Source organism: Lynx canadensis, chromosome D2 (genome assembly GCF_007474595.2).
Source record: "Lynx canadensis isolate LIC74 chromosome D2, mLynCan4.pri.v2, whole genome shotgun sequence".
Classification (NCBI taxonomy): Eukaryota; Metazoa; Chordata; class Mammalia; order Carnivora; family Felidae; genus Lynx; species Lynx canadensis.
In genome coordinates this window covers 74,579,081-74,594,728 of record NC_044313.2, presented here as the reverse complement: position 1 = coordinate 74,594,728, position 15,648 = coordinate 74,579,081, and the positions used below count along the sequence as shown (strand labels likewise).

At 43.3% G+C, this 15,648-nt stretch overlaps 1 protein-coding gene across 4 annotated transcripts in view; it reads left to right on the top strand.

Moving 5' to 3' along the window:
* The first annotated feature begins 7,621 nt into the window (after window positions 1–7,621).
* Window positions 7,622–15,648, top strand: part of ERO1B (endoplasmic reticulum oxidoreductase 1 beta) — an 83,426-nt gene continuing 75,399 nt past the window's right edge. For 2 of the 4 annotated variants that reach the window (XM_030334297.1, XM_030334296.1), the window contains exon 1: window positions 7,625–7,927. In XM_030334297.1, the coding sequence (XP_030190157.1) occupies window positions 7,826–7,927 (102 nt within the window). In that variant the 5' untranslated portion in view covers window positions 7,625–7,825. Of the gene's footprint in view, window positions 7,928–15,648 lie in introns of all 4 variants that reach the window. The other 2 variants (XM_030334298.1, XM_030334299.1) reach the window with 2 other exon arrangements.

Below are 15,648 nucleotides of genomic sequence, written 5' to 3'. Positions count from 1 at the left end.
ACATTCTTGTTTCCTGGGCATTATTAAACGTAGTCTAGTCTATTTCAAAAGTTGGTATTATATGCCTGCTGATTGCTCCATTCACTCAATTTGCAATTTATAGCTATTTTCTTGTTCAAGCTATTAAATGTGGGAACATGGGATAATAGGCCATTTACTGAATTGCTGATACTGATGCTCATGCTGAAAATGGGAAGGGAGAATGCTAAAATATTTAAAAGATGCTAGAAGAAGGCTTTTTGCTTGTCCATTGGTTTTTAAAAAAAGGTTTGGTACAGTTCTGTTTTTTAGGTGGAATCACCGGAAGTCAGGATTGAAAAAGTCTCAAAAGTTTTCTGGCCCAATTCATTTGACGCTCAAACTCCCTTACAACACCCCTGCTGAGAGGTTGTCCAGTGTCCAGGGAAGTGACTACTTTACTCCTCTACATCATAGAAATTAGCAAACAAAAAACACATTCGTAGCTTTTATTTAAAATTACTTTTCAGGAAAGTCAAGAGATTTTCCATTTGTTATGCAAAAAAATATATAAATCAGAATTAAACCTTTTTACATAGATACAAAATGGGACATACAGATGGTATAAATACCTTGTGCAGCGGGCTGAGATGCTGAGAACCCCAGCTAATTCTGGTCTGAAGCACCAGTCACTTCACAGGTGGGAAGTCTGAGCTACAGGGCGCTATCTATCCCAAAGCTACCGAGGCAGGTCTTATGTCTACCTTCATTTTCTTTCGTAACCTTGACAGTGTCACAGACACATCTCTTGTCTCTGATTTAGCGCAAGAAATCTGTATTGCTACCTTGAAAATCCCACCCTCCCGATGCATAATTTTGGCCAGGAGATTGAGATGATAATCATTAATGCTTTGTAAGATACCTGGACACCACTATGCATCCTTTTTTTTTTTCTCTTGAAATCACATCACGCAGAGTGAAGAGACACCATTTCGGGTTAATGAATTTGGGGCTCGTTTCGCTTTATTCTACATCGTTAGAATTAATTCCAACTGATACAGACTTTGCCATTTGTGACATGAACTTCAGGGCAGGAAAGCTTATTAAAAAATAATTTCACTGGGGAGAGAGAATGAATAGGTGGGACAGGGGATTTTTTAAGGCAGTGAAACTATTCCACGGGATACCACAAAGGTGGACACATGTCATTACACATTTGTCAAAATTCATGGAATGACTAACACAAAAAAATGAACCCTAATATAAACTATGGGCTTTGGGTGATAATGATGTGTCAATATTGGTTCATTGATTGTAACAAATGTACCATTCTGAGGGGGGCGGGGGATGTTGATAGTAGGGAAGGCTGTGCAGGTTGGTGGGAAGGGTGTATGGGAACTGTATTTTCAGCTCAGTTTTGCTGTGAACCTAAAACTGCCCTATTAAAAAGTAATTTCACAAAGTTTTCAGATACAAACATACGGTTTTCAATAAGCAGGACTTCTAATTTCCAAAGTATTCTTTTGTTATTAAAAATCTTAGAGGGGCGCCTGGGTGGCGCAGTCGGTTGAGCGTCCGACTTCAGCCAGGTCACGATCTCGCAGTCCGTGAGTTCGAGCCCCGCGTCGGGCTCTGGGCTGATGGCTCAGAGCCTGGAGCCTGTTTCCGATTCTGTGTCTCCCGCTCTCTCTGCCCCTCCCCCATTCATGCTCTGTCTCTCTCTGTCCCAAAAATAAATAAACGTTGAAAAAAAAAAATCTTAGAGCCATTTTGGGGGCATGTAGGTGGCTCAGTCAGTTAAGCATCCAACTCTTGATTTTGGCTCAGGTCATGATCTCCGAATGGTGAGATCAAGTCCCACGTCAGGCTCCACGCTAAGCACGGAGACTGTGTGAGATTCTCTCTCCCCCCTTCTCTCTACCCCTCCTCACCAAATATATATACTTAATAAAAAAAAAAACAACACAAAACCTTGGGAATGCAAGCTGGTGCAGCCACTCTGGAAAACAGTATGGAGGTTCCTCAAAAAACTAAAAATAGAACTACCCTATGACCCAGCAATTGCACTACTAGGCATTTATCCACGGGATACACGTGTGCTGTTTAGAAGGGACACATGCACCCCCTTGTTTATAGCAGCGCTATCAACAATAGCCAAAGTATGGAAAGAGCTCAAATGATAAAGAAGATGTGGTATATATATACAATGGAATATTACTCGGCAATCAAAAAGAATGAAATCTTGCCATTTGCAACTATGTGGATGGAACTGGAGGGTATTATGCTAAGTGAAATTAGTCAGAGAAAGACAACTATCATATGACTTCACTCATATGAGGACTTTAAGAGACAAAACAGATGAACATAAGGGAAGGGAGGCAAAAATAATATAAAAACAGGGAGGGGGACAAAACAGAGGAGACTCATAAATGTGGAGAACAAACTGAGGGTTACTGGAGAGGTTGTGGGAAGGGGGATGGGCTAAATGGGTAAGGGGCATTAAGGCATCTACTCCTGAAATCATTGTTGCACTATATGCTAACTAATTTGGATGTAAATTTAAAAAAAATTAAAATAAAATAAAAATGCAAAAAAATATATACATATAAATATTAAAAAAAACCTTAGAGCAATTCTTGATAAATCAGTAAATTTTTATACATGGCAACTTGCTAAGGGGACTTCTTTGATAAATTATTTTGTATAGTGAAGAATCACTCTAATTTAGTCGTATGATAAATTCAGGGAAGTCTGAAAAAAGCAACACAGACCAGGAGCGTGAGATTTCAAGACATTTTAAAAAAAGAACCTGAAAACTGGGGGAAAGATTCTCTCGAGTAATTGCAAAGTTATCTTTAAAATAACTGAACATTTTCTCTGGGTTTTCTGATTGTTTTACCATCCAGTGACAATTGCAGCATGGTAAAAATTGGTAGTATTTTGTAGGAAATTGTAGTTGATTTTATTAGATAGCAGAATAGAGAGTGAATCCCTGGGATCATGAAAGAAAGGAGAAGCGTAAATGACCCATTTCATTCTTGGGGGGACGAGGAGAGTCCTAACAAAGAAATTTAGGTTGGTGGCTCAACCTGTTTCTGTGGGTGACTGTGGACAGTTGCAAACAATGAGAACCCCGCTGGGATTCCAACCCTAAGAGGTATCAGGTAAGAGGTACTTATGGTGCCTTGCATAGTATATGCCATGCTCCTCTTTTTTTGTGTTTTAGAAAAGAGCACAGAGTTTGTGTGTAACATTGTGAATGCAAGATGGCCATTCTGCTCAAGTAGAAGATCATCCTTGGAGACTGTGTATCTATGAGGGATGATCAAAAGCCCCCAGATGGAACAAAGGGGAATAATACAAAATGGAAACCAGCAAGTATGTGATTCTGTTAAGGCCAAATGGAATCCAAATCTGAATCAAGATGTTGGCAAATGAGAGAGAATGATGCACAGGAGGTTAGGATCCTACACGATAAGAACCAGATTCTGCTAGGGGTCGGGGATGGAGAAGAGGGGCTGGCAGGGCAGTGGTGGGGGAGGAAGTGTGAATGTGATCCTTGGAAAAGAAGCAGCAGCACAAAGCCAGGATGAAGCAACTGGCTGGACTCGATATACCTACTTGATTGAACTAAGGAAAAAGCAACCGAATTTGGAAAAATGAAACTTCTTGAGGTTCCAGTGGCTGGGGGGAACTGACTGACAGGAAGGAAGAGCTCAGTCAGTGCCAATGTAGAAACACACTTCCAGCAGCTACTTATGACCACCTATGACCTTCTCTGCTTTTCCCTCCCTGCCATCACCATTTCCATGACCTTGTCCCCCTCTACTTCCTGTAATGTTCATTTTCACATCATAAGAACATGCTCAGTGTTAGCCCTTCTGTGACGTGCCCTAGACCCTATGTGGAGTGGACCGGAGTAGCAGCTGGAATAAAATCACACAGTCCCAATGTGCAGGCCGGTTACATAGGACTTTGTGATTATGTGCAGTCTTTTCCATCATAGAAATTAGGTGGGAGAGTGAAATTGGCAGAATCCTGATTCTGGTTTTCTCAATTATTTACATTTAGGAGATTTCCCCTCTGATTGCATTACATATTAACTTTTAGCATAATGCCATGTGTTTGTTACATAAAAGAAGGTTTTATCCAAACTGCATATATCTCCGTGCAAACTCCTTTAGAAGTGGAAATAATTCCAACTTACTCCAGTTTATCAGCTTTAATGCTGTTAAGTGAAAATGCTTGAGAGTGTCACAGCTGAGTAAATATTAAAGAAAAACAGTGAATGCTTTAGGTAGGTAACTAATAACAGGCCACAGGCTGGCCAAGGTCTTTCATTTTAATTACTTTTAATCCCTATTACTTGTCAGAAGAAAAGGGGAAGAAATTCCCTCAGTAAAATTGAGAAATCCTATCATCACCCAAAAATTCCCTTTATAACTAAGTCGCAGGTGGAAATCTACTTTCAAAACAAAATAGCCGTGGCAGCTTGTTAATACACCCGTACAAATACACTTGTTTAAACACAACAGACTGCTACTACTCAGCAGGTTTGTTAACCACAATTCAGCTTGCCATCAGAAGTGAAAATTATTGATGTTATTAAATTTCCACCCCATTACCTTGGCTTTTATTTAGAACCATTCATCAACGATTTCCTTCATTAGAAGTCACAAGTTAACCCAGCCAAAAAATCATCAAAGAAACACAATACATTTGATGGTATCTTGGAAGCCTGAAGACAGTGCAGCGTTGCTAACTCACAAAGTCTCTTAAGTGTTACAGTAATCTGTTCAAGACCGGTCTCAAGCCATTGCTTCAACCACCACGAGTAAAGACATTTCAAATAATGCTTGAGGAAAAACCAAAATGCTTGAAGTAACGGATTTCCAGTAATTGGTCTCAACCAATCCTCTGACAAGTCCATTACTCTCCTCAGTCTTTTCGATAGTGCCCAAATACACCTCTGTTTGAGCACGTGTAATCCCTTGCCTTAATGAAAGGCTGCCCGTTTCATCTTCCTGGCTTCTCCAGGAATATTCCTGTCCAATGAAGCTACTTCCCAGCTGTCCACAGGAAACGTTTAGGGGCACCCATCCAGGATTGGTTCTGAGACAGATGTCTTCTAAGATAAATTGAGATCGTAAGTAATATCAACCAAATAACAAATGTGTATCAACTACTGTTCACGCGAACTGACATAGCCCCTAAAGAGAATACAGTATAAAAAGACAGAGTCCTCTGAAACTTCACACTCTAGACACCTATAATATGCATATACACTGGAAAAGCTAACCCTAATACAGAGCGGGCAGACTGTTAGAGTTAAATGAATGTCATGGGTAGGAACTGCGATAGGAAGCTGGATGACCCACTCTAGACTTTGGGGATGACATAATTAGGCCATCCTCTCAGAGAGGAGAGAGGTATGGAGTGGAGAGGAGGGGAGAGAAAACAAAGAGATAAGAGGGACGGGGAATCATTTGTATCTGAGAGCAAGATGGAAAAAATCTGCGATGAATAGAAATTTGGTTTTGTGCATGTTGTCAATGTGACTACATTTCAAATACCAATATTCTGAATAAGACTAATCTTGACTTGGGGCGCCTAAGTGACTCAGTCGGTTAAGCGTCCGACTCTTGGTCTCAGCTCAGGTCTTGATATCAGGGTCGTGGGTCCAAACCCCACATTAGGGCGTTGGGGTCCACGCTGGATGTGGGGCCTACTTAAACAACAACAATCAAATGAACCATTCATCTTGACTTAAGCCCATTATGACACTACTCATTGAAAACCTGCAGCACACAGAACAATGATTATTAATTATATTAATAATAATATCAATAATTAATATTAATAACATCAACATTGATATAATTAATTATTATTATTAATTATCACAATATGATTAATAACAATTAATAATAATTGCTTCAGATTCTGTATCTCGCTCTCTGCCCCTCCCCCGTTGGCTCTTTGTCTCTCTCAAAAATAAACATTATATTTTTTTTTAAAAGAAGGACCCTGCACTTGGTTTAATGACCTAATATCACTGTCTTGAAATTCTTACCATGTTTTGAGCCAGGACCCTGCATTTTCATTTTGCACTAGGCTCCACAAATTATGAAAATGCTCAGAAAGGTATAACACACTGTGTTGACTGATTAATGCCCCCAAAGACGTGTACACACCCTAATCCCCAAAGCTGTGAGTGTATTACCTTATAGGCCAAAAAGGACTTTGAAGAAGTGATTAAGAATTTTAAGGGCTGGCACCCACCCATCCACCTGCCCAATAAACAAGCTCTCAAAAAAAAAAAAATTGAGATGGAGAGATTACCCTGGATTATCTGGGTGGGCCCCACGTAATCACAGGGGTCTTTATCAGAGGGAGGCAGAAGAGTTAGGGTCAGCAAGAGAAGGCATGTGACAATGGAAGAGGAGGGAGTGAAATGTGATAATGTGGGGTACAGTCATGACCCGAGGAATGCAGGTGGCTTTTAGAGGCTGGAATGGGCGAGGAAACATATTGCCCCCTAAAGCCTTTAGAAGAAATGCAGCCTGGCTGATATAATTTGGGGTTCCGATCTTCGGAAGCTTAGGTCACTAAATTTATGCTAATTTGTTATCGAAGTGGTGGGAAAGTAATAACACTACATAAATGTATGGTGATGTATTACTAATTCTCTAGAAATCAAGGCTATTAATAAAACGAGTAGCAGCTATCATTTATTGAACACTTCTTTGTGCTAGGCACCCTACTAAGCCCTTTATGTATGTTATCTATGTAATCTTACGTAATCCTAGAACAATGTCTGAGGTGGGTATTATTGTCTTCACTTACAGATGAACAAATTGAGGCTCACAGAGGTTAAGTAACTTGTCTAAAGACACATAACAAACTAGGATGTTTTAGAGGCGGGAAATGAACCCGCTCTGTATCACTTCCAGTTCTTCTATGCGTATAGCCCCGTTCCAATACATCATTATAAACGATTGGGTTTGTTTCCATTCTCCAACGTGCATTGTGTTTCTCTCATCAGAGGAGAGGGAGTGGGCCGGTGAAGAGAGGACATCCACGTCCGGGGCGTATAAAATAAAAGAGGAGCCGAAGTCACCTCTCCAAGTAGCAGGTGGAGGTGGTTGATTCTTATAAGGCACTTGCAGTAGATGTGAAGCCACAGAACACTGAATGAACCAAGAAAACGCTTCGGCTCGAAAGTCGAAGATCCTGCACCACTGGTTCCTCATTTGCGTAGGTAGCGGGCGGATCCCGAAGCCTGGCGGCTGTGCGATGTTAGGAAGCAACCGTACGGGGCGGGGCGGGGCGGCCCCCTCTCTCCCCGGTTTCCAGGAGCAACCGCCCGGGGAAGGGGGAGCGGAGACCGCGGCGGGCCGGGAGGAGCGCTCCCCGCGCCACCTCCTCTTGTTTTGGAGGCCCTCGTGGTCCTGCCTCATTGGCCGCCGTGGAGCCCAAGGCCCCGGGGAGGCGGAGCGGCCTCCGCAGTTGTAGTTCCCGGGTTCTCGCGGCCCCCTGCCCCGCCTTCCGGCAGGAGGCCCCCTCGCGGCCGCGCGAGACCACAACTCCCACAAGGCCCCGCGCTCGGAGGGGGGCGTGGCCGGGGCGAAGGGGAAGCCGGGGGCGGGGCCGCCTAGGGGATGAAGTGGGGGCGCTCGGCTCTTCAGCCTCACTCGCAGCTGCCGGGAGCTGGGGAGAGCGGCCCCCTCCTCGGGACGGGCGTGCAGACCTCTGACCCTGGAGCCTCTTAGCCGCCGGGAGCCGTCCCCTTGGGTCGTCGCCCGGGCCGCCCGCCGTTCCCCGGCCCCGAGGGGCCCGGCCGGCCGCGGTGGGGGGAGAGGTCAGCATGAGCCCGGGGCCCCGGCGGGCCGGCGCCGGGCAGGGGGCGGCGGCCGCAGTGCAGCTGCTGGTCACCCTGAGCTTCCTCCCGAGCGTCGTCGAGGCCCAGGTGAGCCCGAGTGATGGCGGGGCGGGGACGCCGGCCGAACGCCCGCGGCGGTGGCGAACGGGCCGGGGCTGGGGCTCCGGGAGAGGGCCGGCGCCGGACCCCGAGGGGGATTTCTGGCGAGCGGAAAGGGGCCGGGGTCTGGAACCGAACCGTCACGTCCAGGAAACGTCCGCGAGCCGCGTGCCGTGTGCGGGGGATGGCGACGCTCGCGGGGTGATGGCAGCAAAAAGAGGAAGATGGTGACGGTCCCCTGAGGTGTTTTCGTTTTCCTTTTCTGATGTTTTTAAGCGGCTGGGAGTGTGGCGGGAGAGGAGACGGGAATGAAAACGTCATCAGCGGTTTGGGGGAGACAACACGCGTAGAAACGGTGAAGCCCTCCCGTCCCTCCCAGGAGGGAGGGGAGGTGGACCCCGCGCCCCGCAGAAGTGGGGTGGATAGGGAGGGGACGGGACTCACTAACTTGCTTGAACTTCTGGGGCTCTCTAAGCCCCTCGGCTGCTACCCTCGCTCTGGCATCTTTCCTTGGGACTGCTGTATTTCCACCCAACTTGTGGCACCTCCAGATGAGCCCAAGCAAGAGACGTGGGGGGGGGGGGGGAGCTGGCCTTTGTAGGTCTGTGAGCAGCGAGGTGATGGCAGGAGGGTGAGCTAGAGTTGAGGGGCTGCCTTTGTGAAACAGTGTTACTACAGACGTGTTGTCAACACGGCGGACGTGGGAAGGTTAGCTGACCACAGCCTTATGCCTGGAGAGCGGCGCTGACTGCTTTTCTACAGAAGATTTTGAATAGACTGCCAGGTGCAGCCGCGCCTTGTCTGCACCTGCTGCAAAGTGGCAAAACTGCTAAGAGAGAGAGGGGAAGGAACCGTGTCTCAGGTGGCTCGATAATGAGGGGAGATGTCATTGTAGGCAATTAATACTCACTGCCGAGAAAAACCGAAGCTGTGAGTGGAGCCGTGTAAACATGTTTTTCTGACTGTTCGCACGCTGTTTTCAGGGCGTTAGGGTGTCCTGCGCTAAGTCCCAGAATGCCTGAATAGTCTGTTTTGTTCGCGTTTGGGTATTTTTTCAAATGAATGATGTGCTAAAAATAAAAGGGGGCAGACTTGGTTTTGGTATTGGTGAGCGTGTTAAAATGCAGATTCTCTGGCCGCATGTTCTGATTTAGTGGATCCGGATGTGCCCCAGGGATCAGTAATTTTAAATGAGCCGTGTAAGTAGCTGTAATGCAATTATCCTTTGAGCTACCTTTTGAACCCCACCTAGAAAACCCTGAAGTAGCGGAAATCTGGGTGGGAGTATCTACTATATTAATAAAAAGTAAATTTCCCAAATTACCTTTAGCAAAATTATTTTCTAATCACTGGTTGGGTGATTGTTTTTGAGTGGCATGTACATTTAGATATTTTTCTAAAATGGGACTCTTGTCATTTTTCCTTTTTATGCCTTATATTGTATACGTTGCCATCAATCTAGAAGCTTCGTTTTAGTCATCTTTATCTGCTAGTTACATGTGTTAATGTTTTATAATTGCACGTTACACATGCAATTTATTAAGGTAAATTTTTAATTTTATTGTATTTAAATGAATATATGTAATTTCATCATGTCCAAATGAATACCTGTAGTTTAAAAATTAAAGGTTTGTGCATATTCAAAGTAGCATTGTTCCAAACAGTCCTCAAAAGTGGATACGTTTGGTTTTTGTTTCCAGTGGTACTTTCTAATATAGAAGTTGGAGCACATTTTAGATAGTACTTTAATCTCTAACACGTTTAAATATACATTATCTCGTTTTATTGGATACTTCTCAGAAGTGGGGCTATTGAGGTAACTGAAGTTCAAAAAGCTTACATGACTAATACCACACTTGTTAAGTGAACAAGGTTGAACTGGACCCCTCGTAGGCCCCGTTTTCTTCTGTGCAGTACATCTCTGTATGCCTGCTTCTTTGGGGTATAGAAATCTGAGGGAGACCCAGGAAAATTAAAAAAGTGCAACTAAGATAGTTCTTTTTTGTTGGGGGGGGGAGGGGGAAGGAAGCCCAATAAAGCATAAAGGGAAGAATTCGATTTAAAAAAGAAAACACCTGGGGCACCTGGGTGGCTCAGTTGGCTAAGCGTCCGACTTCAACTCAGGTCACGATCTCACAGTTGGTGGGTTCGAGCCCCGCGTCAGGCTCTGTGCTGACGGCTCGGAGCCTGGAGCCTGTTTCAGATTCTGTGTCTCCCTCTCTCTCTGACTCTCCCCCGTTCATGCTCTATCTCTCTCTGTCTCAAAAATAAATAAAAACGTTAAAAAAAAATTTTTTTAAATAAAAAAAGAAAAAAACACCTCCATTTAAAAGAAATCATTTAAGGACAGGACTATATCGACTATGTCTCCTTGCAGTGAAAGCATAAAGTTATTTTTGAACACTTAAAATGATAGGCATTTGTATATCTCCTACTCCGTTTTCTTATAAATTAAATGCGAATGGGCTTTGTAGTCTGGAAAGCACTAGAAACTAAAGACCTAGTGCATACAAATGAAATGACAAGTTAATCTTCCTGTAAAGAAGTAATTTTAGTCAGATGTATTTTTAAATCTTTCTAAATGCATTTCTGAGGTGGCATGAAATCAAAGAATACATAGAGCTCCCCTGCCCCCAGCCCCCAGTGGAAAGTCAGATCTTGAGACTCAAACAGTGCTGTTCCAGTCCATGACCCTGAGGATTTCCCCCAAACCCTGAAGACCCTGAGTTTCTGCTTTAATTGCTCCTTGGTGTGGAATGGACAAGAAATAAGGGTTGTGTGCCCAAAGAGAGGAAACTAAAAGAAGACCCCGTCATAAAGCTTGAACTCCAAAGAGCTACGGCCTCAACATGAGAAATGAATCCTACCAGGAATAAGGGGAGAGTAAGAAACTTGCCAGGGAAGGGGAGGGTGGGAAACTCCCTCGAGAATTTGTAACCATGAACTTGTTCCTATAAAGGTTTGTAGGCCAAATTCATGCCACCTATGCTGGGAAAAGCTTCAAGTGGAAAATTTGATTTATAGCAGACCCAGGTTGGTATGCCCCCAGCTTACTGGTAAAAGCAAATGTCCATCCCCTCTGGAGGAATTTATTTTCAACCCAAACCCTAAAGAAGTCTTCAAGAGCCCGTGCCAAGGAGAACAAGCAGCTAATAGTCAAAAATCACAAAACACAAGGCACCGTGAATGAGATAATAGAAATATAGCCTATAGAAAAAGACCTGTGATAACCTTGGATTCTGAAAATATCAGACATAATTTAAACACATGAGACATAGTGAATTTAAATACAAAGGGGTGGGGGGCAAAGATAGGGACACTGACCTGAAACTGTGAAAAGGGAACAAGAGATTTTAAAGAATGATCAAAAAGATTAAAACAGTGTGATAGGATTTCTAGAGATGAAATTAAAAACTCCATGGATGGATTAAATAGCTGATTATATCCAGCAGAAGAAATGATTCCTGAATCAGGCAACCATTTTATGTCTTTTTCTAATCCTCCGATACTTTTCCTTTTTTTTTTTTTTTTTTTTTTAATGTTTATTTATTTTTGAGAGACAGAGACAGAGAGAGACACAGAATCCGAAGCAGGCTCCAGGCTCTGAGCTGTCGGCACAGAGCCAGATGCAGGGCTTGAACTCACAGACCCCAAGATCATGACCTGAGCTGAAGTTGGGTGCTTGACCCACTGAGCCACCCAGGCGCCCCACTTTTCCTTTTCTTCGTTTCATACTTCACACTAACAATGTAATCCATATTTACTCACCCATTTGTCTCTGTACCCTCACATTTTGCCTTCCAATGGATTACCATAGATGAACTGTGAACTCTTATCAAAAGCCAATCCCTCTCATATATTAGGTCCCAGTTCCTTCTTTCAAGATCGTGTTTTGAGCAAATCTTTTTTCTCTCCTGGATCATTAATTTTTCCTTGTCTGATGGATTGTTACTGTCATCCTAAAACATACTGTTAATTCTGTTTTAAAGTTCTGTCTTGACCCACCCATCTTTTCTGGCTCTGCTCCATTTTTCTGTTCCCCTTTATGGAAAAACTCCTCAAAGGAATTATCTTTATTCGTCCTATTCTGGTCCTCTCGCCAGCCTATTCCAGTCAGACTTTTGCCCCTACCTCTCCGAAACTGTTCTTGTCAAGGTCATTAATGTCTGTCTTGTCACTAAAGCCAATAGTTTTTAAACCTTAGCTTTACCTATAGACAGCATTTTTTCCCCCACAGCTCATGGCTTACTCTCCTTGAAAATACCATATTTCTTTGGGCTTTCAGGATACTGTACTTTTCTGATTTTCTTCCTTTCTTTTAGGCTAGCTGTACTAGTATCCTTTGCTTATTTCTCCTCTGCTACTACTGACCGCTAGTTATTTCAGCCTCAGGTCTCAGATCGTGTACTCTTTCCCCTCTCTATCTTGGTTCTCTCATTTGGTTTCTCATCTTTAAATACCACCTATATAACTGATTGTCAAAATCTCCAGAACAGGATTCTCAGCTTTAGATCTGGATAGGCGGGGCACCTGAGTGGCTCCTTTGGTTAAGCGTCCCACTTTTGATCTTGGCTCAGGTCATGATCTCACGGTTAGTGGGATGGAGCCCCTCTTTGGGCTCAGTGCTGACAGTGTGGAGCCTGCTTGGCATTCTCTCTCTGCCTCTCTCTCTCTCTGTTCCTCCCCTGCTCTGTTCTCTTCTCTCTCAAAAATAAATACTAAAAAAAGAAAAACCTTGGAATTTCCAGAATAATCGGAATGCCTTTTGTTATTTATAATGAGCCCCTTTTAATCACACCTATTTATGCTAACGGGAACCCCTAGATCACCTCAGGGTGGTAATGATCATCAGACACACCAAGTGATTAGAGGGTTGGAATTTTAGCCCCACCCATGACCACTGGGACGGGGAGAGGGATGCTGGAGACAGAGCTCCGTAAAAGCTCTTGGGGTGTCTGGGTGGCTCATTCGGGTGAGCGTCTGACTCCGCTCAGGTCATGATCTCACAGTTCCTGAGTTTGAGCCCTGAGTCGGGCTCTGTGCTGACAGCTCAGAGCCTAGAGCCTGCTTCAGAATCTGCCTCCCTCTCTCTCTGCCCCTCTCCTGCTAGCACTCTCTCTCAAAAATAAACATAAAAAAAAATTTGAAAAATATAAAAGCTCTTAAAACAAGATGGATGAGCTTCCAGGTGGGGGAAACATAGACTTTCTGGGAAGGGGCTCAGAGGCATGGAAGCCCTGAACTTGCACTCCCAGTAGCTTTCCCTCTGCACCTATTCCATTTGGTGCTTCCTGAGTTGTATCTTAACAATAAACCAGTAGATATAAGGTAAGTGTTTCTCTGGTTCTATATGCCATTGCAAATTACTGAACTTGAGAGTCATTGGAACCCCCAGTTCATAGCCGGTCAGTCAGACATACAGGTGGCCTGGAGCTTGGCAGTGATACCCAAAGTGGGGATCGTGGTGTGTGACTGAACCCCTAATCTGTGAGGTCTGCTCTAACTCCAGATAGCATCAGAACTGAATTGGGTGCCCAGTTCGCGTTGGAGAGTGGGAGAATTGGTTGGTGTGAGAAAATACCAGGTTCCAGTAAAGACCAGCGTCTTAAAATGGTCTCCTATTTCTCCTTTTTACATCCGACATAGTCCTTGTCCTATTTCCTCAGGAACTTCAGGTGAGCATACTGCCTCAGGGCATTGAGCTTTGTATTCCCAGTGCCTGGCATGCGTGCCCCCACGCCCCCACGTAGCACACCCCCACATGGCGCCGGCTTGTTCCTTTTCCCCCTTGAAGTGTTACCAAAATTTGCCAAAATTTCACTGAGACCTTTTTAAATTATACTTTCTAAAATAGTAGGAGCTCAGTTCTGCACTGATGGTCTCCATTCCCTAGTTTTCCTGTCCCTTTATTACCATCTGGAAGTCCCTGGAGGGCAGAGATTTTTGCCTTTTTTTTTTCCCCCCTTCTACTTCTGCATCCTCAGCACTTAGAACAGTGCAAGGCTCATGCTAGGTAGGTCCTCAAATAGGTTGAATGAATGAATGAATAAATGAAGGGGAAATAAATGCAAATTCAGAATGAAGCCCAGAAAAATAATGGGATAGTAAATTTTAAAGAGAGCTTATGAGACATGGTCTAATTTGTGTGATTGGAGTTCCAGAAGAATGTAATTGAGTGGGGAAAGCGGTACTGATTCCTGCAGGTCAGTATGAAAAAGACAACCCAGTAAAAAAATGAAAAAAAGGGGCATCCGGGTGTCTCAGTTGGTTAAGCGTCCGACTCTCAGTTTTGGCTCAGGTCATGATCTCATGGTTTGTGGGTTCAAGCCCTGCATTGAGCTTCGTGCCGGCAGTGTGGAGCCTGCTTAGGATTCTCTCTCTCTCCTTCTCTTTCTGCCCTTCCCCAGCTCTCTCTCTCTCTCTCTCTCTCTCAAAATAAATGAACTTTAAAAAATCTTTAAAAAAAGAAAAATGAGAAAGGACAAACAGGTATTTCACACAAGGAGCAATTGCAAATGTCTTATGAAACATTATACCTCATTAGTACAAAAATCAGATACCCTTTCGTTCTTACTAGATTGGCAAAAATTACAACAATATCCAATATTGGTAAGGAGATAATTCAGCAGTAATTCCATCTGCTGTTGGATGGAGTTGTGAATTGGTAACCTATTTTGAAAATAAGCTATAGTAATTCCACTTTAAGCATATAAGCTGGAGAAACTCTTATACGTATACGTAACGAGATTATGACAAACCTTTGTGTAGCATTATTTAGCTAAATCTGGAAACAACCTGCATATGTTTTGTATTAGTTTCCTGTTACTGCTCTAACAAATTACCACGAACTTAGTGGCTTAACGTGGGTTTCACAGGGATAAAATCAAGGCTGCCTTTTTTTTTTTTTTTTTTTTTTTTTTTTTTGGAGGCTCTAGGGGAGAATCATTCCTTGCCTTTTCCAAGCTTCTAGAGGCTGCGGTGCTTCTGGCATGTGGCCTCTTCTGTCTTAGAAGCCAGTGGTGTAACATCTTCCAGGTCTCTCTGACTCACACTCTTGTCTTCCTCTTTCAAGGTTCTTAGTATTGAGTCCACCTAAATAATCTATAATCTTACCATCTCAGGATCCTTAACTTAATCATGTCTGCAAAGTCCCTTCCACCGCATACAATAACAGATTTACAGGTTTTAGGAATTAGGGTATGGATATCTTTGGGGGGCATCATTCTGCCTACCTTATGGGTCAACAGTAGAACAAAGACATTATGATATTTTCATGTAATGTAACATTTACAGCAGGGAAAATGAATGAGCTACTAGAAAACTCATTATTTTGGGTAGATGTCAAAATGTTAGCAAAAGAAGTATATTACAACATAATTCCCACAATAGATTCCATTAATATTAAAGTTCAAAAATGAGCTCTTAAGTATATTGCTTCAGGATATATATCACATGTGATGAAATTACAAAGAAAAAGAACAAAAATAAGATATTCTACCTCCGTGAGGAGGAAGATGAATGTAATTAGAAAGGGACTTAAAAAAAAGCTGTATTTGTGTTTTTTAAAAAATTTTGGTGATATACAGGTTTTTGTCTTAGTAGTTGTCTTTAAGAGTTAGAAGTAGGTACGTGACAATTTTGTATACCTTACCCCAACCCCTACCACAATTAAAACATCTTTAAAAAATAAACTGTGGTGGTTTACTAAC